The sequence below is a fragment of the Perissodus microlepis genome, chromosome 11 (genome assembly GCF_051167445.1).
Source record: "Perissodus microlepis isolate ML-2025 ecotype Zambia chromosome 11, ASM5116744v1, whole genome shotgun sequence".
Lineage (NCBI taxonomy): Eukaryota > Metazoa > Chordata > Actinopteri > Cichliformes > Cichlidae > Perissodus > Perissodus microlepis.
Window position 1 is genome coordinate 15,201,048 of NC_140471.1, and position 21,923 is coordinate 15,222,970.

Genomic DNA, 21,923 nt, shown 5'->3' on the forward strand with positions numbered 1-21,923 from the left:
ATACATGGCAAATGGTAATAAATGAAGTGTTCCTAGAAAGGCTTCCCAAGATGATGTTGACTCAGCCTCAGCTTCCTTCAACAGTGATGTACAATGGAAGAAAGGACATACTCAATGGTATCTAGAAGCAAAAGAAAAAAAACTATGTAATCAAAATAAACCAAACAATGCAGCGAGAAATTAAAAAGAAAGCAATGAAATGAATACTGCAAAACAAATCTTGACGAAACAAAGCTTAATCTTTGAAAAACAATGATGCAATTATGCTCTGTACCTGTGTTACAGCATGAGGCTGGCATGGACTCACAGATCCATCCAAGGTTAGAAGATCGTATTCTCCAGCCAGTTGAGTACATGTGACCAGATGTTGGATTCTGAGTGACTGAGGCAGCTGTGAAAAAACAAGGAAGATGGTGAAAAACAATAATAATGAGAATGAACAGAGAAAGTTGACGAGTGAAATGACACCAAAGGCAGTGTTTGGGACTGGCTATTAGTTGTGAACAAAACAAACAGAAGAAAATGGGCAACGAAAGAAAAACAAATAGAAATAATAAATTCAACTTACAAGAATCAAAATAACAGGAGCAGGTCTGTGGAGGGGATCGGGATCGAGTCTGACATCATCTTGGGATTTAGTGGGAGCACTTGAGTGATGATGGTTATGAGCAGTGTGTAAAACAATGGTGCAGTTAACTCAAAAGATGAAAACACATACTGAATATAAATGGGTGTAAAAGCAAAGTAATGACAGATCTAAAACTGATTTCAGAACAGTGTACATGGATTTAATTGTGGAACTTGTTGCATTCCTATAGTGTCTCTTTGTGTAGTGTCGCAGATGTATTCTGTGCTGCGATTTACTGGGTGCATAATGCAGTAACCCAGACAATTTGTAACATTAAAAAATTAACACATACTCTGTGCATACTCTTTACAAACATTCAGGAATTTTAAATGCATCCAAATATTTTAGTTAAAAACATTAGAATTATGTTAACATTTGGTATTTCTTTACCAGTACTGTTGAAAAAGATAAAAAATAAACAAAATTTCTAAGGAAACATGAAATATTCAAGAAATATTTCTGTTTGATATACAGGAAGTATATATTAGTTTCAGAAAGTATAAAGTATACATCTTTTGAATTGTGTTATATAAAAACTATAAACTCAAACAGCAGAAAAGGCATGCTTTGCTTTGAAAAATATAAACTCACTTTGTCATCTGTACCAGAAGATATGAATATTTTATATATTTTGCAATGCCTGGTTATGTCTCTACATCTAGAGCGCATGTTTCGACTGATGTTATATGAAAAAGTAATAACCTAGACAATTCTTGTTTTGGCCACATGCAGGGAAGAACAAATAAATTATATTTTCTGTTACTTTAACTATTTATTTCCTGTTAGAAATGCAACTGTAAAGTGCATTAGTACTGCTGGTTTTTAGTCAATATGTAAAATCTAGAATCTGCGGCTGTAGCTAGAAGAAGATGTAAAGGAGGAAGATGAGAAGTTCATGCTGAAGCCAGAGCCAGCATCAATACTGCCTCTCCTGGAGCCTGATCGGGATCCGGTTCTTGAGCCAGTCCGGGAGCCATAAGCCGATCCAGAGCCACTAGCATTGTAGGGACTGTAGAGGCCTTTGCTAGACTGTGAAGAGGCTTCCAGAAGCCTTAAGCCGGAGCCTTCCTCAACCATGCTTTTGTCCATGGCATCTTTGAAGGAGATTTTCAGTTTGGTTTTTGGGCAGGTCAGATATTTAGAATAGGCACTGACATCCCTCAGTTTCTGGGCAGTGCGAGCATCGATCGTACCCTTCCTAATGGATTCATCTATTGACACCCTGCCCTCAACATCAGGCTCAATGAGTCCACCAGTTAGATATTGGACCTCAAGGAAACGCTGACCAGCCTCATAATACAGCCAGCCCTTTTTCAACGCCTGGGAGGCAGACATCTTCACTTTAGTTCTGGGGTCTTCAAATCCATTGAATGCTTTTTGAGCCAGGTTCAGACGATCAACCATGATTTTGTCCACAAGACCTTTTTCTGTGGCCTCTGCAGTTGAGTATCTCTCTCCACTTGTGGGGTCAATTATTCCACCTGTACATGCCTGGGCCTCCAACAGTCTTTGACCAGTGATGTTATCTACCAGATTTCTGTGGATTGCCTCAGTGACAGACACTTTTTCCAATGTGTCAATGTCTAATATTCCTGCTACAGGGCCAGTCTCCTCTGTTGGGTCATTCCATATGACTGCAGGTGGTTTAATTGATGGTAGGGGGCTCATTGAAGAGGAGTAAGTGGAACCAGTGGTAGAACCAAATGAGGATGATCGTGAACGGAAGCCTCCCATGTTTCCAGAAAGCAAGTCAGCAAACTCTGTGATGGACAGGTTTCCAGCTCGGTATGTTTCAAGAGCCTTCTGGTCAATAAAGCCACGTGCAATAGCGTCATCAACATCATACTGTCTTCCTGACTTCCTGTCAATAATGACGGATTTTACAGTGCCATCAGAAGAAGTCATTGTGATTTCTTCCCATTCACACTCCTGCTCAGCAAGCTCCAGGTAGGTTTGGTGGTCAATGAGCCCCTTGCGGTAGGCCTCATACACAGTCATTTCTTTGCCAGTCTCTGGATCTACAATGACAACTCTGCGTTTACGTACTGAGGATTTGGAAGAGGTCTTTCTTTCCTGCTTCTTCTCTTTGAGTAGCAGAAGCACCAGGCCAGTGTCAGGATCAGTGATACACCTCTCCATCAGCTGGAGGTAGGTTAGGTTTTCCTCAGTGTTGGGATCAAAAAAGCCTTTGGTATCATCAGATGGATCTGTCAGTATCTCATTCATTTCCTCATCGAAGAAGCCACGGTTGTAAGCCACCTCAACTGGCAGACGGTGACTTTCCTCTGGGTCAATTATTCCGCCAGTGGCAATCTGAGCTTCGAGTAGACGGATACCATGATCTTTTAGGATAAGCCCTTTCTTCATGGCCTGGAACAAAGAGATTGTCTTGCCTGTATAAGGATCTCTATATCCTGTTACTGCACGCTCAGCAGAGAGAAGCTTGTCTTTGAATTCTGGGCCTACTATTCCCATCTTTACTGCTTCATTGACAGTCAGTTTGAGGTTTTTGATTGGATCGATAACATATCCTGTGGCTGCCTGGGACTCAAGGAGTTCAAATGCAGTGCCTGGCCTAATCATGTTCTTCTTCATAGCCTGGTAAATTGACAGGCGTTCCTTTGTGGACTCCAAAAATACACCAGCAATACAGCCTGTGCCCTGCAGGTACCTTGATAGCCTATTGCTAATCTCCTCTACTGAAACAAGACCTTCATTCAGGTCAGTGACAGTCTGCTGATCAATGATTTGTGAGCGAATCAACTCCTCAATTGTGATTTGTTTTCTCAGACCCTTGAATGTCAGCCGCTGGTCTCCCAATGAAAGCAGGCGCAATCCACCATCCAACTTGCATCGTTTGAGTAGCTGTGCATATGACAGTTTCTCATCAGTGACAGGATCAATGAATCCTTTCACATCATCATTCAGTTTCTCATTGGTTTCCTTGTTGATATAGCCTCTTTGCATAGCGACATCTGTTGGCAGGTGGAACTGGAATTCAGGATCAATAATACCACCAGTGGCAGTTTGTGCCTCCAACATTTTGAGAGCATAATCCTCTGGAACGAGATCCTTTTTCATGGCCTGGAAAAGTGCTATGATTTTTCCACTGTAGGGATCTTTGTATCCTGTGACAGCTCTTTCAGCTGAAAGAAGTTTATCATGGATCTCAGGGCCAACAACACCCTTACGGACAGCTTCATCAACAGTGAGCGTTTCGTTCTTCAGTGGATCAACAATGAATCCTGTAGCAGCTTGGGCTTCTAGGAGAGTGAGGCCTATTTCTGGTTTAATAAAACCTCTCTTCATTGCTTGGTATATGCTTAGCTTGGAGCTCGAGTCTGTTGTGACGCCTGCGACACAGCCTGTTCCATAAAGATACTGCTTTACACTTGTCAACTCCATTATGTTACGGATGTCTCTCTTGCCCTGTTTAAGAAGGTTGTATGTTTCCAAATCAATGATGCGAGCATTGTAGAGCTCCTCAATAGTTATCCTTCTCCTTATAGTCATATATGACAGTGGACTATCATTTCTGATGATCTCTCTTTGCTCCATGATCTCAATAATGATGATGATCATCCGCTCTTTAGTGATTTTACCAGAGCGATATTCATCTAGGAGCTTCTGCCTCTCTTGCTCTGGAAGCAAATTTGAGTTCATGATATCCCAGAGATTCATGGGTTTATCAGCAAGCCCCTCAATAGGAATGTCAAGCTGGGTACTGGACAGCTCACTCTGTGTTTGCTCCTCTGTGTAGAGGTATGTCTTCTCTACAACAGTTGGAGACTGCGGCTTGGAGAGTGAGAGCATGTACAGGCCTGTGTCTTTATCTTTTTGGCATTTGTCTTTAAGTTGTCTGTAGGTTATAGTCTCATCAGTTTCTGGGTCAGAGAAAACTTTGTTTTCATCACATGGTTCAGAGAGGGTCTTGGCAATATCTCTGCTCAAAATGTTCTTCTGATATGCAACATCAGTGGGGACACGATGGCTTTTTACAGGGTCAATAATTCCTCCACTCACAATCTGGGCCTCCAATAGGGGCATCGCATGTTCTTTTAAGATTAGATCTTTCTGCATTGCTTCAAAGAGGGAGATTTTGTTGCCTGTGAATGGATCTTTGTAACCAGTGACAGCTTTTTCTGCAGAGAGGAGTTTTTCATGTAACTCTGGACCAACAACTCCTGACTTTACTGCTTCATCTACTGACAGGCATTGGTTTCTTACAGGATCTACAATGAACCCACTTGCAGCCTGAGCCTCGAGAAGTGAAAGGCCAGTGTTATGGCGGAGAAGCTTTTTCTTCATAGCTTGATAAATGCTGAGTTTCTCTTTTGTTGGTTCCAGGTAGAGTCCAGCAATGCTACTAGAGCCCTGGAGGTATTTACTGACATTGGGATTTTCACTGACTTTCTTGGGTGTAGTTTTGCCTTGTTGAAGCAGGTCAAAGGTTGGTTTGTCAATGATTTTAGACTCATACAGGGAGTCTGCTTGGACAGGAGCTCTGAGTCCCTTGAAGCTGGACTGTTCTTGTTTCTTGGCTTCTTTCTCATCTACAATTGTGATGATAATCTTAATTATCTTTTCAATTGTAATTTTTCCTGACCTAAACTGTCTGAGCAGGTCAAGTCTCTCTTCCTCAGTGAGGTATTCAGAGTTGATAATTTCCCACAGGGTCATTTTCCTGCCCTTAAATGGTCCAGAGTTAACTTCTACAGTAGCCTGAGTCATAGCCTCTTTGGTCTGGGCTTCGGTGTATGCTGGTTGTTCCTTAGCATTGATTGCTTCATCAGAAAGAGGCAGGACCCGCAGACCAGTTTTCTTGTCAGTGACACATCTGTCAAAGAGCTGAGAGTATGTGAGATTTTCTTTTGTGTTGGGGTCAAAGAAGCATTTAGTTTCATCATTTGGATTTCTCAGAGCCTGCTTCATTTCATCATCAAAATAGTTTCTCTTGCAAGCCACATCATGAGGAATGCGATGGCTCTTTACTGGATCTATGATGCCACCAGTTGTCATTTGGGCATCGAGTAAGCGGAGTCCTTGTTCTTTAGGTATGAGATCTTTTTTCATTGCTTGGAATAGAGATACAGCTTTTCCAGTGTATGGATCTCTGTAGCCTGTAACAGCTCTTTCTGCAGACAGAAGCTTTTCATGCAGCTCAGGACCAACAACACCTGCTTTGACAGCTTCATCAACGGTATACTTCTGATTGTGAACTGGGTCGACCAAGTAGCCTGTACCTGCTTGGGCTTCAAGCAAGTTCAAGGCAGGCCCGGGCCTCATCATGTCCTTCTTCATGGCTTGATAGAAGGACATTGTCTCCTTAGAGGAGTCAATGACTACACCTGCAATACAGTTCGTGCCCTTCAATGCTTTGTGGACAGGCTCCATTTGAGACACCTCACTGACGGTCATGTTGCCATTATGCAATTTGTTGTACAGATCTTTATCAATGATTTTGGATTCCAGGAGGTCAGTAGCAGGCACGGGTGCTCTCAGACCATCAAAGGTAATTTCATTTTTCTTCTCTTTTTCCTCAGCAACAGTGATAACAATCTTAATGATCTTTTCAATTGTGATTTTGCCTGTTTTGTACTGACGGAGAAGGTCCTTCTTCTGGTCTTCTGTAAAGTATTCTGAATTGATTATCTCCCAGATCGTGACAGTCTTTCCCTTGAATCTACCAAATGGTACAGACACAGTTGTTTTGCCGAATACATCTTTGGTCTCTTCCTCTGTATATATACTAGAGCACTGCGCAGCTTTGTCTGTGATTGGCAGGAGTAACAGACTGGTCTCAGGGTCAGTAGTGCATCTTGCCATTAACTCAGAATATGTCAAAGGTTCCTGAGTGCTGGGGTCAAAATATCCCTTTGTGTCATCTGATGGGTTCTCCATGATCGTATTCATTTCTGCATCATAGTGTCCTTGTTTATAGGCTGTTTCAGTGGGCACACGGTGACTGTTAATTGGATCAATGATGCCACCAGTAGCAAGCTGAGCCTCAAGGACTCTGATTGCATGATCGTGTTCTATTAGCCCCTTTTTCATGGCTTCAAAGACGGAGATCTTTCCACCAGTGTATGGATCCTTGTAGCCAACAACAGCCCTCTCAGCTAAAAGCATTTTGTTGTGCAGTTCTGGGCCAATCAGTCCTTCCTTGACAGCTGCATTAACAGAAAGTTTCTGGTTCTTAATTGGATCTAACATGTAACCTGTGGCTGCTTGTGCTTCAAGAAGGATCATGGCTGTGCCGGGAGTAATTTTCTTCTCTTTTGATGCTTGATAGATTGACATTTTTTGATTGGAGGGTGTCAAAACACCACCAATGGCATTCTTTCCTTTGAGAATGTTTCTTAGACTGTCAGTCTTGCCTAACTCTTCAACAGTGGTTTCACCATTTTTCAGTTTATCAAACTCCTTCTTTGGTAAGACACCAAGCTCATGAAGTCTGCTTGCAGGTACTTTGTCACGGATGCCATCAAAAGCCAACAGATCTGGCTTTTTGTCTATACCATCTACCACATCACCAACATTCTGACCATTGTAAACTGTCTTTGTTGTCTCAATCGTTGTTAGATGGATAACATCTTTGTGACGGACATCCTCAAGCTGCTGTAGCTTCTCACGCAGTTTCTGGTTCTCTTCTGCCAGAATCCTTTCCTGCTCTAGTCTCTGCCTCTCGAGTTCTTGCATTTCTTTTTGCTTTCTAAGCATTTCTTCCTCAGCCTCTTTCTGTTTACTAAGGGCTGCATCCATGGTAGCCTGGAGTGTCTTTTTCTCCTGCTCCATCTGCTGTTTCTGGCGTTCCTGTTCATCTTTGAGAGCCTTGGCCTTTTTCACTTCCTCTTCAAACTGGCTCTCAAGCCTCTTTTTCTCATCTTCAATGAGTTTCTCTTTCTTTAATAGCATTTCCTTTTCTGTCATGAATGTCTGCTGGAGGACTGTCTTCTCATGCTCAATTTTTTTCTGGTGTGCATCAGCCATCTGATGGAAAAAAAACAGCAAAAAGATAAGTTACAATATGTTCATAGCTGTGGCACCGAACTATGTTTTTTATTTTTCTTTTGTTCTGTTTAATAATTGCAACAAATTTATACAATGCACTCTGCTTATGCTAATGGCGCAAAATACTAAATGAAATTATAATGTGAACATGTGTGCGTTCCTGTTTTTTCATGATTATGTTATCATTTTTTAGCCAGTCGTCTTCTTCTATCTATTTTTAGTTACCATTTTAATAAGATTATGTAAAAACTGTTGTCACTACTTAAATAACAATATTGTGTATTTGTTTAAGTTGTCACTTCATATTAGCATAGCTAAACCTGAATCTAATGTCTGATACACATTTTGATGTAACCTGTTACCCCTGGTCATGTGTATCCACTAGAACTCCCACTGTTGTTCAAAAGTTTGGGGTCCCTAAGAGATGCTTTTGTTTTTACAGAAACGATGTGTTAGCTCTGATCTAATTTTTTTTTCTCATTCCCCTCATTTAAAGAACACTAAAACTGAACTGAAAAATGTTAATCATATTTTTTTTTTATTATTGATATCATACTAATTGTTTTAATGGAAAGATTTTTAATAGAAAATCTGCATGGGTGTCTAGGGGGCCATAGAGGCTGAACCTGTTGGGGGGAATTAAAAAGTAATACATTTACCTGAGCAACAGCCTTTGAGATTTTGATTCAAGTTTCAAAAAAGAACTTGGTGGCCTCGGGATTTCATATCTGCTTTTTGTAAATGATGTGGTTTTGTTGGCTGTATTGACCTTGCGCTAAGGTAGTTTGCAGCCAAGTGTGAAGCAGCTGGGATGACAATTAGCACCCCAAAGTTCGAAACTATAGCTTTTGGCTATAGCCACATATACTGCTACTGTACTAATATGTGCAGGTTTACACTTTTTTTCCCTTGGAAACAGCATGCCATTTCAGAGCAAAGAGAGGTAGCTACAGGAGATTCAACATGTTTTTGAAAAAATGTTGAATTCTTCTGTTAGAATTTGTTTTTGACATTTTGGAGGTTGAGAGAGCCATTCTAAGGATAAATCTGACATATTTATGTCATAACAAATGTGCGAGCATAAAAATGATCCAAGCAAATAATTTCATTGTAGGTAAATTCCTCGCATTTAAATTCAGCAACCCACAGACGTAGAACTTAGTAGCTGCACCCACAAAAGGTACCATCGTGCGTGTCTGCTTTGCACGTGCTTCTACAGTTTTACAGACAACAGTGCAGAGGCTTCAGAACCTTCCTTAGAACCCTCTGGTTTAAAATATTTCTTCAACATTAAAGTAATACAGTGACAGTTGTCGGTGTTTCCACTACTGCATTGCAAACAATAACTGTTGATAATTAACCCTCTGTGGTCGACGGATGTGCCGGCATGTCCAAAACACATGACCAATTTAAGCAACTAATAGCAACAAGATACAGCCACACTGTGTCTCCATTTCAACTTGTGTTGAAAGTGTGGACTTCAACCTATATACCAGTTTTTAAATTGTGTTGATAGGGTTAGGGTTGTTGAATCTCCTGTAGCTGCCTCTCTTTGAATTGGCATGCTGTTTCCAGGGAGAAAAATAAGTGTAAACCTGGACTCACACAGCGTTATTTTTGTTGCATTACTTGACTTGTTGTACAATGTGACTTTCTGATTTGTGCAAAGCTCTCGCATGCAAGATGGCTTCTTTATGTACGCGACTGAGTTCTACTTGACAGGTTGTTGAATTTAAACGTGAGGAATTTAATTGCGCTTGTGAAATAAAATTATTTGGTCTGATTATTTTTTTGCTCGCGCATTTGTTATAATATAAATATAATTTCATACAAGTGAAGCACAGAATTGCATTATTACATATAACATTGAAATCTGTGTATAACAACTGACCTCTAGAATCTATCCAAATGCTGGCAATGCTCTTTTATTTTTTCTCAAAGCTTTGTGATGCTACTTGTACTTATCAAAGTCAGTATTAGATATTCCACTGCCAGTCATAAAACTGACACAGTGCTTCTAAGTTGGGTCACAGTGGCAGCAGGCTAAGCAGAGTATTCCAGAGATCCTCATCAGCGCAGTCGCCCTACGAAGAAAACTCATTTCGCCCCCTTGTATTCGCAACCTTACTCCCTTGGTTATTACCCAGATTTCATGACCATAGGTGAGGGGGCTTTAAAAATATTACAAAAAATACTCCTACTAATTGGAGTAAACAATGTAAACTCATAAAATATACCTGACAAAACTATATTTCCAAAACAACAGATCGGTTTGTTCTTGGTGACTGCTGTTAAAAAAGTAACACAGGATATGGGAAATATGTTTGACAAACTTAATGTGGATTATTAAGCAATCAGTTAGTTTGTTATCAAGTTATTATGGTAGCTTTTTAAATAGATAAATACAATTATTAGGATATTGGGCTTTTGGTGGTAATAATGACAAAGCGACCAATCTCGCTAACTATAGGGAATCTCTATAGATATTGCAATATCATTATTATTGTGAGGTTTTTTGGGGGGAGGGGGGCTTGAAAAACTATTATTATGACTGGACATACAGGGCTCCATATATTAAGACAACTCTATGGCAGATGTACTCTTTGGACAGTGGCAACACAGTATTCACAATGAAGGCTATACTGTCCCTCGAGTTAGTGTAGATCTTCTCTATTTCCCTCTGTTGCTCAAATTGCTGAACAGTTCATCTGGTTTTCGAACTGTATTTATAATAATGTTTGTTTTTAATTTTGTCACAAGCTAAGGGATAAATGAGTTTTGAAACTGAAAGAAAAATGAAGCATGTCAACATTGCATGATACGGCTGGACATTCAGGTTGTTTTCTGCATGAGCACAGTGCACTGTGAAAAAATTAAATCATATTCAGTAAAAAATATGGTGATATGATTAGTGTAAGGAAGGAACAGAGGAAACTTTAAGAATGAAGTGAGTTAGCTTTTTGATAGAGTTAACAATGACATAAGCTGCTCTGTTATGCCATTTTTGACACAATACCTCTTTAGACTTATTTTGACGTTCTTCAGCCTCCTTTTTCAGTCTAGCCTTCTCGTTCTCTAGGTCTGCAATAGCTTTGCGTAAATCATCAGACTCTTTGCTGGTATTTAGTCTCTCAAATTCCAGTCTTTCCACTACAGACATTTTTTCTTGGGTAGCAATTTCAGTCTCATGAAGACGGGCAGCAACTGTATCGGCTTGTTTCTTGAATTTTTTAGCCTCTTCTTCAGCTCTGGCCTGGGCTTCACTGAGCTGAGAAACCTGAAGTCTGAGTCTTTCAGCTTCAGCCTTGATCTCCAATTGCCTTTTTCGCTCTACTTCCAGTGACTTGTGATATTCCTCGGTTTCCTCCTCCAGGCGCTGCTGCATTAACTGTTTATCCTCCAGCAGCTTCTGAGCCTGCTCCTGAGCCAAGTCCTTCTGCTTCTGGAGCATTTCTGCTTCAGCCTTGAGTCGAGATGCTTCTTGAATTGCTTGCATTTTCTCTTTGAGCATCTTTTCTGCAAGTACCCGTTGCTGATTAAGGTCATCTTCTGCAATCTGTCTCAAGCGTGCAGCCTCTTGTGCTTCCACACTAAGCCTAGCAGCGTCCTCTGCAAGCTTTCTCATGTTCTCAGCCTCTTCAGCAAGCAGTTTTTGTGTGCTGTCTTTGTCCTTCTTAATCAGACGCTGATTTTCCTCCTCAATTTTATTTTTCAGTTTGAGCAGTTCCTCCATCTGGACCTTGACTTTGAACAGCTCCTCCTCCACCTGGCCCCTTTGTTTGACGGCATCGTCGACCTCGTCTTTGAGGCGCTGGAGTTCTTCATCTAGGACAGATTTTTGCTTATCAGTTTCATCAAGCCTCAGCTTAACCTTTGTGAGCTCTTGCTCCACTTGGAACTTCTGTTTTAACGTTTGCTCGGCCAGCTTTTTGTGCTTTGCCATTTCAGCGTCAGCTTGCTGCTTCTGCATGAGCGCTGCAGCCTCAGCTTGGGCTCGTTTGGCAGCTTCAAATTCAGCTTCCTTCCTCAGTCGCTCGGCGTCTTCCTGAGCCTTGGCTTGGTTTGCGGCTTCTTCCTCAGCGGCTGCTTTCTGCCGTTCTGCCTCCTCTGCTTGCTGACGAAGGAGAGCTGCCTCTCTTTCTGCTTTCTCCTTAGCAGCTTCGGCCTCTTTGGCCAGCTTCTTGGCTTTCTCATACTCTTCCTTGAGCTTCTTCTGCGTGATGCTGTCTTCTATCTGTTGGGCAAGGACGCTTTGAACCTGTTGCTCTGCTGCACTGCATTTGTGGGCTGCCTGTTGGGCCACAACAATCTGTTTTTCAGCTTCTTTGTCAGCCTCATCTTTCTGCTTTCTGGCTTCTTCTGCTTTCTTCCTCAGCCGTTCAAGCTCTTCTAGGGCTGCCTTACGCTGCCTGGCGGCCTCTTCCTCTGCAGCAGCAATCTTCTTCACCTTTTCCTCTGCTTCCCTCCTCCTCTTCTCCTCCTCAAGGGCAAGCTTTCTCAGTTTCTCTGCTTCCTCTTCGGCTCTGATCTTGCTTTGTTGGGTTTCGTCTGCAATGTTTTTCAGCTTGTTCAGTTCCAGCTCCAGATCCAGTTTTCCAGATGAGGCCTTTTCAAAGTTGAGTTTAAGAATCCGGATTTCTTCTTCGACAATTCGCCTCTGTTTGAGTGTGTCATCCACTATGGCTTTCTGTCTTTCCATTTCTGCCTCAGAGGATTTTTTGAGTTGCACAATCTTTTCCTCAATCTCTTGCTTGTGCTGGTTGGCCTGGTCTTCAAGAGCTTTCCTCTGGTAAGCCTCATCCTCAGCTTGCCTCCGGAGTCTCTCGTTTTCTGCCTCCTTCTCTTTCAGGGCAATTTCGGCCTCTGTTTTTAAGCGAGTGGCCTCACTGATCGCAGCCAGCTTCTCTTTGAGAATTCTCTCAGCTTCTGCCCTCTGACGAGCTGCCTCTTCCTCAGCAATCTGCCTCTGATGCTTAGCCTCCTCTGAAATGGCTCTAAGTCTGCTTGCCTCCTCAGCAAGGTCCTTCATCTTGGCAGCTTCTGCCTCAAGTAGTTGCTTGCTCTTCTCTGTATTAGACATGGATTCCTTTTCTGCCTTAGTCTTCAGCTGAATGAGGATATCCATTTCACTCCTAACTTTGGCCAGCTCATCTTCTAGCTGCTTCCTTTGTTGCTGAGCTGCAGCGACTTCATTCTTCAGGCGGTAAAGTTCATCTTCAAGGAGGGATCTCTGCTGTTCTGCGTTGTCAAAGTCCGCCCTGAGTCGAATGAGCTCCTGCTCGGCAGTGAGTTTCTGCTGGGCTGTGCTGTCAGCTATCTTCCTCTGCCTCTCGAGTTCTTCTTCAGCCATTTCTTTCTGCTTCAGGGCCGACTCCTCGGCTTTGGCTCTCTTTTTAGCCTCACGCTCTGCCTCCTCCTTTTGTTTCTCAGCTTCCTCTTGAGCGAGGGTCTTTTTGTGAGCTTCTTCTTCGGCCTGCAACCTCAGACGAAGAGCCTCATTAGCCTTCTGCCTCCATTTCTCGAGCTCTTTTTCAGCCTCTTCTCTGGAATTTTCTGCGTCTTCCTGTTGTTTCTTGAGGCGTTCTGCTTCCTGTTGCAGCTGAAGGACAGCACCATGCTCCTGCTTGAGTGATTCCTCCAACTTTGAGGTCTTTTCCGCGAATGACATGTGCTTGCTCTGGAGTTCAGCTGCAGCACTTTGCTGTGCAGCCTCATGAGCGACCTTGATTTGTTTTTCCTTTTCAATCTCTGCTTGCTTCACTTGTCTTTCAGCCTCCTCGGCCTGCATCCTGAGTTTTTCAAGGTCCTCCAGAGCTTTTTGCTTTTGTTTAGCGGCTTCCTTCTCTGCCTCAGATTTGCGCTTGAGTTCCTCCTCCGCCTGGCGCTTTTTCTGCGTCTCTTCACTTACTTGTTTACGGAGCTTCTCAGCCTCATCTTGGGCAAGCTTTCTGAGTTTTTCTGCTTCAGCCGCTCTATCGCGAAGCTGCTGGAGCTCAGATTCGGCGGTATACTTTTGGTTTTGTGTTGTCTCGAGTTGGATCCTGATGAGGCGGATTTCCTCTTCGATCTTAGTCCGGCTGTGAAGCGCTTCATCTACCTGTTGACTTTTGTCCTTGATTTGCTGCTCTGAGAGATTTTTGAGCTCCTGCAGCTCCAGCTGGATGTTGGTCTTTTGCTTCTCTGCATCTACGGCAGCAATTTCTCTCTTGCTTACTTCTTCCTGCATTTTGAGCTTCAGCTCTTGAGCCTCTTTCTCAGCTTTGGCAATAGCCTTCGCGTGAGCTTCAGCTAACTGCTTCTGTTTGTCTAACTCTGCCTGCATCTCGGCCATTTTTTTCCGCTCTTCTGCTTTGAGTTTCTCTGCAGCTTTCTGCATTAGTGGAAGCAAATGGTAAAGAAAGGATTATAATCAAGCATGACAGGTTAAAGGTAATACATCACATTTGACCTGCTCGAAGCAGTGTGAATTAAAATTGTAATTACTGTGGTAATCACAGCCAAAACACACACTGCAACAAGCATCTAAATGTACTGTATTACCCAGGCAATGTTAATGTTAAAATTAGCTTAGTAAAAGGTCATTCACTGGTTGCAAATTAGATGCACATTCATCAAAGTCATGTTAAATTCACGATGCAAGTAAAATGATTCAGATGGCAGTGGATCTATTAATGTATGGGAACAAAATATCACTTCACAACACAGCAAGAAAAACATGGCATGCGACTGTAGCTGTAACTGAACTATGTCAATCTGTGCCATAAAATTTGATCAATTAAACTGTTTAAATTAGCACTATAAATGTATTCACCACACTCATGAATAGAATTTATGGCGAGCTTCTCATGCTCATGTTTCCTGCATTTGAAAGTTTGTGAGAAAACTTAAGTGAGGTTTGTTGAAATAGTTTAATGTTAGAAATCACCACTTTTTTATTTTTTTAATCTCATCCCATGCACTGGGGGTCTTTAAATCACTATTTGTGACAAAATGGAGAAAGCAAAGGCGAAGTCAATGATAAGAGGCTCAAGTCAACCCAGTGTATATTAGGAAGCTCGCTTATGGCTGTGTTCATTTCAGGAAAAGTTGTAAATTTACAGGATGAGCTGTTAGTAAGAATTAGGGCTGCCACAAACGATTATTTTGATAGTCGACTAGTCACCGATTATTTTTGTGATTAGTCGACTAATCAGATCATGCATCCATTGGACGTAAAACGTACAGCTTATTGCACCAGCATGCATCTGCTCTTATATAACTATCATTAGCTTATAGCTTTAAGTGTTTAAGGTATGTGCTAACTAAAAATAAAGACAAGATGATAGTTTGTTAAATTTTAATGAAATTTGCAGATTGTTTCGGTGAAGTTTAATAAACTCCTTGCTATCTAAAATATAACGGGACACCGGAGTATATTCTCGAGCATCTCATGCTTCTGATAATCAGTTGTCTGCTTGACATTTATTCAGCTGTGTAAAAACTATAACTTTAATCTCAGCCAAACCGATTTACTCAGGAACAAATAAAATACTAAAAAAAAAGCCAAACAATAACATTTTTAAGTTATCTAAGTGACTTATATATCATGTTTAACCTGAGTAGCGAAAGACGGCGGTGGGTTTGAAAACGATTTGCCGGAAGTCCGGTGTGCTCACCGGCTCTAGTGAGCCTTGCCCCCGGCTAGCTATCGAGCTAGAGGGTAACAGACGTCTCCGAAAACGTCGGAGCACTTTTGAAAGTATGTGGTGTCTTGATAAATTGAGCAGATATTTGAGGTTTACGCAGTTACATTCTCGCCTGAAAATATGTTAAACGTTTATTTTGTGACCCAGAAAGAATAATAAGAGTAATATTAAAACTAACTAGCTGCCGCCATTGTTGGAAAATGAGCGGGGCTGCGCTGGGCCGCGCTATGAATTCTGGGACAGAGCTACTTCTTCTTCTTCGGGGTTTAACGGCAGCTGGCATCCTTGTACATGCAGTGCTGCCATCTTCTGTTTCAGTCCGTTATTACACTCTTAAATCCTACTACTTATTCCTGCGTCTTTTGTGATCTTACAAAGCTTCAAATGACACGTCGACTATTAAATCAGTCGTCGACGATTTTGATAGTCGACGTAATCGTGACTAGTCGACTAATCGTGGCAGCCCTAGTAAGAATATTAGTAACTTTGAGACAGTATGAATGGCTGCAGTGTTTATATAAAGAATGGAGTGAAAAAAAATGTCTGATGGAGTTTGACAGAGACAAAGGATGATGAAAGTAATAGGGTCGGTAAGTACCCCGAAAACACTGAATAATTTACCTCTTTAATGCACAGGTTAAGCATTCATCATGGCAAAGCACTGGCAAGCAGTTAAGAGAGGCAAAGAAGGAAACAAAACATCAGGGTTAGAAAATAATGTAACACTTTAAAGTTGTGTTACTGTGGAAAAAGAAAGAGAGCTGAAGACCATGATAACCAGGTTGAACCTTAGATCAGAACTTTGGGTTTGACCTCGGGAATTAATGTGAAGGAAGAAAAAGGAAGCTTGAAAAGAGTGAAAGAAAGAACCCCTCGTTCTAAATCTATAAATGACACAACACACAGAATGGATGGAAATGGAGAACCTAACACTCCAACTTGTGAGTGTTGTGAATGAGCTTTATGCACTGTTTGTTTTCTGGTATTTTTAATAACCTTAAATACCATTTTAACTAATCCCTATTAGATATTAGCCTTACGTGTGTATTTCACTGGAAAAAATATCAGCTACAGCAGGCCAATGTTTCACGCATAACCAGTGTAAAGAATCTATTTGTCACCTGTACATTAAATATAATGTATATATGGGTTTGTGTGTGCATAAAACACACAAAGAAAAGTGCGTTCTTGCATGCCTGTGGTTCAGTGACTGGCAATTTCTCATCTGTGTTGGTTAGATGTCAGTTTGATTGGTTTGTTAGGTTAATGTTAGATAGAATTTAGTTTGTTTGGGATCCTTGGCCAGTTGTCACGCACCTCCTCATCGTCCAGGCGGCGCTGCGTGTCTGTGATGAACTTGATGTACTGACTAGTCAGAGTCATCAGTTCGCTGTACCGGGTCCTCAGTGTTACATACTGATACAGGAGAGAAAAAAATGACATTTAGAAATGCAACAGCTTCAGGAATATTGTTTTCACAGGGTCAGTGGTTAGTTTTAGAGTTAACCTTCAATTAAAAAAAAAAAAAATTACCTTTTTTCTGTAATGATTTCCAGTACTCATAAACTCACCTCCTGAATAATGTTGTCAGAAGCTGAATCCAGTTTGGTTTTCTTGAGGGGCGAGACAAGAGGTTCCACCTGAGCTTTGTAGGCAACCAGTTGGAGTTCATAGTCCTATTAGCATGAAACACATTACAGGTTATTTCAGTAAATGCTCTAAACTGCAAGATTTATCAAAAAATATGCAGAATAGTGTTATTTCAGGCTCACCTTGATAGTATCAATGTATGCTTTAGCGTATTTTTGACACTCATCAACTTTGTCTTTGTTCTGTTCGATCTCCTCCAGCAGTTTCTGTGTTGAAAGGAAAGAAAAGGGTTCAAATAAAAGTTCATCTCAGCAGTTTCACATGAAAATAAAGCAAATAATGGTGCTAATATTAGATCGTTGAACATACTTTCTCCTGGGCAAGTTGCTCCTTCAGCGTTTTGCTGTCGGTGATAGGCACAGCCTGAATCTTCTCCTGCCTTTGCTTAGCATCGGCAATCCAGCGGATTAGCCAATCATAGCTCTCACGATAGTAACCGAGCTGGCGGCCGAGCTGCTCTAGCTCTCTCTGGCGAAGGTCGATCTGGGTGAACACGGCCTTCCAACGATCCTGGAGGCTGGACAGCTGCTGGCGGAAGTGGTCGAGCTCAACGTCGCGCTCGCTGTGCACACGAGCCATCTTGTTGCTCACGGCAGAGGCTTTTTTCAGTTCTTCTTCCAGGGAATCAAACACTGGCTGTTCACCCTCAGCTTCAGTGCGCATTTTCTGCAAGTTTCGTACAAAGAACACCAATAAACAGTCTGTAAATACATCAGAACAGGGCAAACCTACTATTAAAAGTGTGACTTCTATTTCTTACACAGAATCAATTGAGAATGGTTCTTTGTAACATAAGTAAGATTTCTGTAAAAAGAGACTTGGCAAGAAAATAAGTCATGTATTGTTTACCTTAAGCTTTGCTCTGTAAGTCTCTACTTCCTTGACATCACTGGGCACAGTGTGAACTTCACGCAGACAGCCCTCATACTGCTTGAGAACGCCCTCAGCACCCTGCGTGTTGCGGATGACCATTTCCACAGTCTTTAGCCTGAGACAAGGAGCAATAAATTAATTAAGGAGATCTAAGTGCACTAGAAAACAGCACATTTTCTCTTTGCAGTCAGTTTTTAGGGACTTACTTCTCAAGATAAACAGAGGAAAGAATGTGGGCATGATCCATCTTCTGTACAGTGAGGTCGAGCTCTGACCGCAGCACAGGAGCTGAGGCAGAAGGCTGAGGGGAGGCCAAGACTTCTTGTGTCTTAACAGACACCTTATCAAGGTCCTTCTTAAGGCTGTCAAGTTCTCCCTGAACTTTCTGTACAACAGAGAAGACAAGCATGAAGAACAAAGAAAAACCCAAACAAATCCAAGCCAGCCGACTATGAACAACTGAAAGAAAAAAAGGAACATTTAAAATTTAAATTAAGCTAAGCTCGAGGAGAGCAGGAACCAGAGGCACATGCGAGAAGTTTCCCTTCTAAGTTTTCTGCCATCGTTAACAATTTAACCCCATTTTTATGTGTCCAAACTCAAATAACTCAAAACTTTTACTTTTGCACAAAGCCCTAAGCTGAACTTCACCTACTAGCAGGGCTGTACGGTTGCTGGATTGACGCCAGCATCCCAGCTCTCATTGAATTACATATAAGCTGTTAAGCACTTAAATTGATTTTAATTCTCTGCTGTGTTTCCACATTTTAAACCTACTGCAACGATTCATTAATTCAACCCCCACTCCATCCTTCTGCATGGATTCTGGTTCAGTTAGCTACTTTTGCTTCTCATCAATAACACATTTAGTCAACTATCCAACAAACCTATCCGTCTTTTAACCACAGCACAGCTATTTTTGGTTTCATTTGATGCCTCATTGCCATTTCTGCACAGAACACATTTGAGCGCTGTACCTTCTGCTCTGTGGTCTTCTGAATACACTCTTTGAGAGGCTCTTTTTCCACAGGTTTGCGAATGCGTGCCACAGTACCAGCCTCGCAGTCCTCTATACGCAGACGCAGGTCCTTCAGCTCAGAGATGTAGTTCTTACACAGAGTCTCATTCTGTTGACCTGTGAACACATTTGTATTAGTTTAGAATCGCAGGAATAGAAAAGATCATCCGATTTGAAAAGGCTATATTTGAATTTCCCAACTCTGGGACTAATAAAGACTATCTTATCTTTTACAGTAATATCCAGTACATAGAAGGACGTAGAAGTTTGCTGTGAATTTTAAAATACATTGCTAAATATAAAGTTTTACATTAAAAAAAAACAGTGTTCACAAGTGTTCAATGTGTCCCTCTCTGGATGCACAGCATATGTCCATCCGATAGTCAAACTCATCCCATACTTTTGCAAGAATGTCGAGTCGCAAAAGTCACTGCTGTTGTTACGCTACCTACCAGCAACCAAGTGAAACTCCCGAATCCGCCCTTTCTAACAGTACGCGTTTGGATCATTACCCGTGAATGGCTGTGAAATTAAAGCACTCTGAAATTGAACTATTCTTGTTAGTATGAAACATTCAATTCACTTTTAATATGACACATCCTAAGATGTCATGTCCACAAATAGATAATGCTGTACTGTTGCACTGTGATGTTTTCGATCACCTGTGTCACACCTTCCATGCAGTTCTTCGTATATGATGTGTAAAATACACGCAGCTCCAGCTATATCTATAGCATACACAACATATGCACTACCCAAGTACCTAAAATCAGAACACATATTCTACTTGGTGCAGAGCTGCCACAAAAAAATGCATATTGAAAATCAAAGCAACATGCACTCACACATGACTAAAGACAAACACGTGTTTTGGGACATTCCATCAAAGGCTGGAAGGCGTGTACACATATTAGTTTGGTGAGCAGTAGTTTGTGCTTGCTTTAAGTCACTCACCTTTAACCCTAACAACCATTATTCCTGAAAGGTGAATTGACAGTTATATACTGTTCAGTTGCTACACACTTGACCGCCGTAAAACTATGAATCATTACAATCAGTTTGTTAAAATCAGATCTCACCTTTCTCCATGGAGCGAAGCAGGCTGTCGAAATGCTGGGTGGACTTGGTGTAGTCGTCCTCGACCTGCATGCGGTCATCGGGGCCGAAGAGCTGCGAGTCCTGGCTGTCACGCATGAAGTCCTGGTAGTGAAGCTCCAGATTCCGCATGATCAGCCTGTACTCTTCTGGCTTCATGGTCTTTAACTGCACACAATGAAGAGAAGCAGTGGAGGAATTAGGAGACAGGACTTAGCGCAATGTCGTCAAAGCACAAACAAGGCCCCTTTTATCGTCAGCTACACCAAACTTGGTACACACTGAAATGGAATTTACATTTCCAAACGTGGAATGAACCACAATGAAGTTCCCCTCTTTGTCAGCTCTACAAGTTTTAGGTGATATTTTTACTTTAGTACCAACCAATGTTCCCTCTAATTTTTCACGTGTCTGAGCGAACACACAAACTCCCTTAGCGATCCCTTGGACCACTGTGAGCGACATCAGACGTGTGCACTGTGGTCACGCCGGCATCTAAGTTACTTGGTTTATTAAAATAATCAAATTACAGCATTTATGTTAGACTACTTTCAATTAACTACTTTAGCCCACTTGCAATGAAAATGTAAAAAAAATCTAGTCATTGACCTGTGTAGTATGTTAACACTATTGGAAGTAAAAATAACTTGAACTCCAATTTTGAAACACAACTTTCTTTCTTTTTTAAAAAACTCTGACTTGTATTATGAGTCTGTGGTCTGGGAGAGAGTCTGTAACTCTCTGTCTGCAAAATACAGTATATAATGACAATTAATTATATAGTTACTTCTTCAAAAAAGTAACTCAGTTTGGCAAACAACAAAGTTTTTTGCAGCTAGGCGTTTTTAAATAAACATTTCAAACTATTTTTAGAACAATCAGCTGTTCTGCATCAAATTTGATGGCACACAAATTATTTGTACCGCTTCAAAAAATAATTTCTGTCCACTATGAGATAAAGGAGAACTACAGCCTGATACCTGCAGGCCTGACAACAGGAGATGTATCACTGCTGTAACACCTGTAACATTCAGCAGACACAACAAAAACTACACTACACACTAACTACACAAGATTTGCGCTAAACGTCTCAAATCTCTCACATCTCAAAACACTGCCATCACTCCTAAAACTTCCCCCCGTTTCTTAACAACTAGATGCCACGTTGCCATATCATTTTTTGATTGGTCGACATGGTACTTTTTTGGACGAATAGGAAAGGGAGAGGGGGATGGAGTTTTTGCTCACAGGCGAAGAGTGCTTTTGAGCCTTTTTTCTTATAAAACGCAGTTTTTACCGTTTATTCCCGCAGTAAATATAAACAACGACAGTATTCAGGAAGAAAATCAAACATTGCATATATTTTTATCGTAACTCTGGTTTTACGTGGCCTATCAACACAATTTAAAAACTAGTATAAAGTCCCCACTTTTTCCGTTAATTGTTCCGTCTGTCCTGCTCACATCTCCAATGGTTGTACACGTTGTCATTAATGTGGCTTCACTCCACATCAGCCACACCGCTTTGCTAGCTAAAACACCGGCGTTGGCACATAAGGACGCTGTCATAGCCTTTCAACGACGTTGCGTATATACGAATGTAAATCGCATCATTGACTGGACTATGGGATAAGATGGCATCGTTCTAATCCCATACGGGAGCAGCCAGTCACTTACTGACTAACACTGCAAAACAGAATTGTTAAAGTATTAATTTTAATTTCAATTCAGGTTAGATTTTTTTTGTGCGCAACACAGATTTTTTCTGCGCAGAGACCATGCCAGCAGTGCGCAATTGCGCACGTGCGCAGCTTAGAGGGAACATTGGTACCAACCATTGTGATGTTCCAGGAGCGTATCTGTGTGAAGTCTCTCATCAGGTACTGCCATGACAGTAGACTCTTCATGTTTATATGGAGCATCTGCCACATGGACACCATTCCCTGATGACCTGCATCCAGACT

The 21,923-nt window shown here is 41.5% G+C and overlaps 1 protein-coding gene across 17 annotated transcripts in view; it reads right to left on the bottom strand.

Moving 5' to 3' along the window:
- Positions 1–275: 275 nt before the first annotated feature.
- Positions 276–21,923, bottom strand: part of plecb (plectin b) — a 124,069-nt gene continuing 102,421 nt past the window's right edge. For 13 of the 17 annotated variants that reach the window (XM_084945105.1, XM_084945109.1, XM_084945113.1 and 10 more), the window contains 13 exons: positions 21,795–21,921; positions 19,945–20,128; positions 19,820–19,843; positions 18,825–18,982; positions 18,054–18,232; positions 17,824–17,962; positions 17,284–17,640; positions 17,097–17,180; positions 16,896–17,000; positions 16,642–16,740; positions 10,656–14,009; positions 569–7,618; positions 276–391 (listed from right to left, as the gene is read on the bottom strand). In XM_084945105.1, the coding sequence (XP_084801231.1) occupies positions 1,469–7,618; positions 10,656–14,009; positions 16,642–16,740; positions 16,896–17,000; positions 17,097–17,180; positions 17,284–17,640; positions 17,824–17,962; positions 18,054–18,232; positions 18,825–18,982; positions 19,820–19,843; positions 19,945–20,128; positions 21,795–21,921 (10,960 nt within the window). In that variant the 3' untranslated portion in view covers positions 276–391; positions 569–1,468. The remainder of the gene's footprint in view (positions 392–568; positions 7,619–10,655; positions 14,010–16,641; positions 16,741–16,895; positions 17,001–17,096; positions 17,181–17,283; positions 17,641–17,823; positions 17,963–18,053; positions 18,233–18,824; positions 18,983–19,819; positions 19,844–19,944; positions 20,129–21,794; positions 21,922–21,923) is intronic. The other 4 variants (XM_084945101.1, XM_084945100.1, XM_084945104.1 and 1 more) reach the window with 1 other exon arrangement.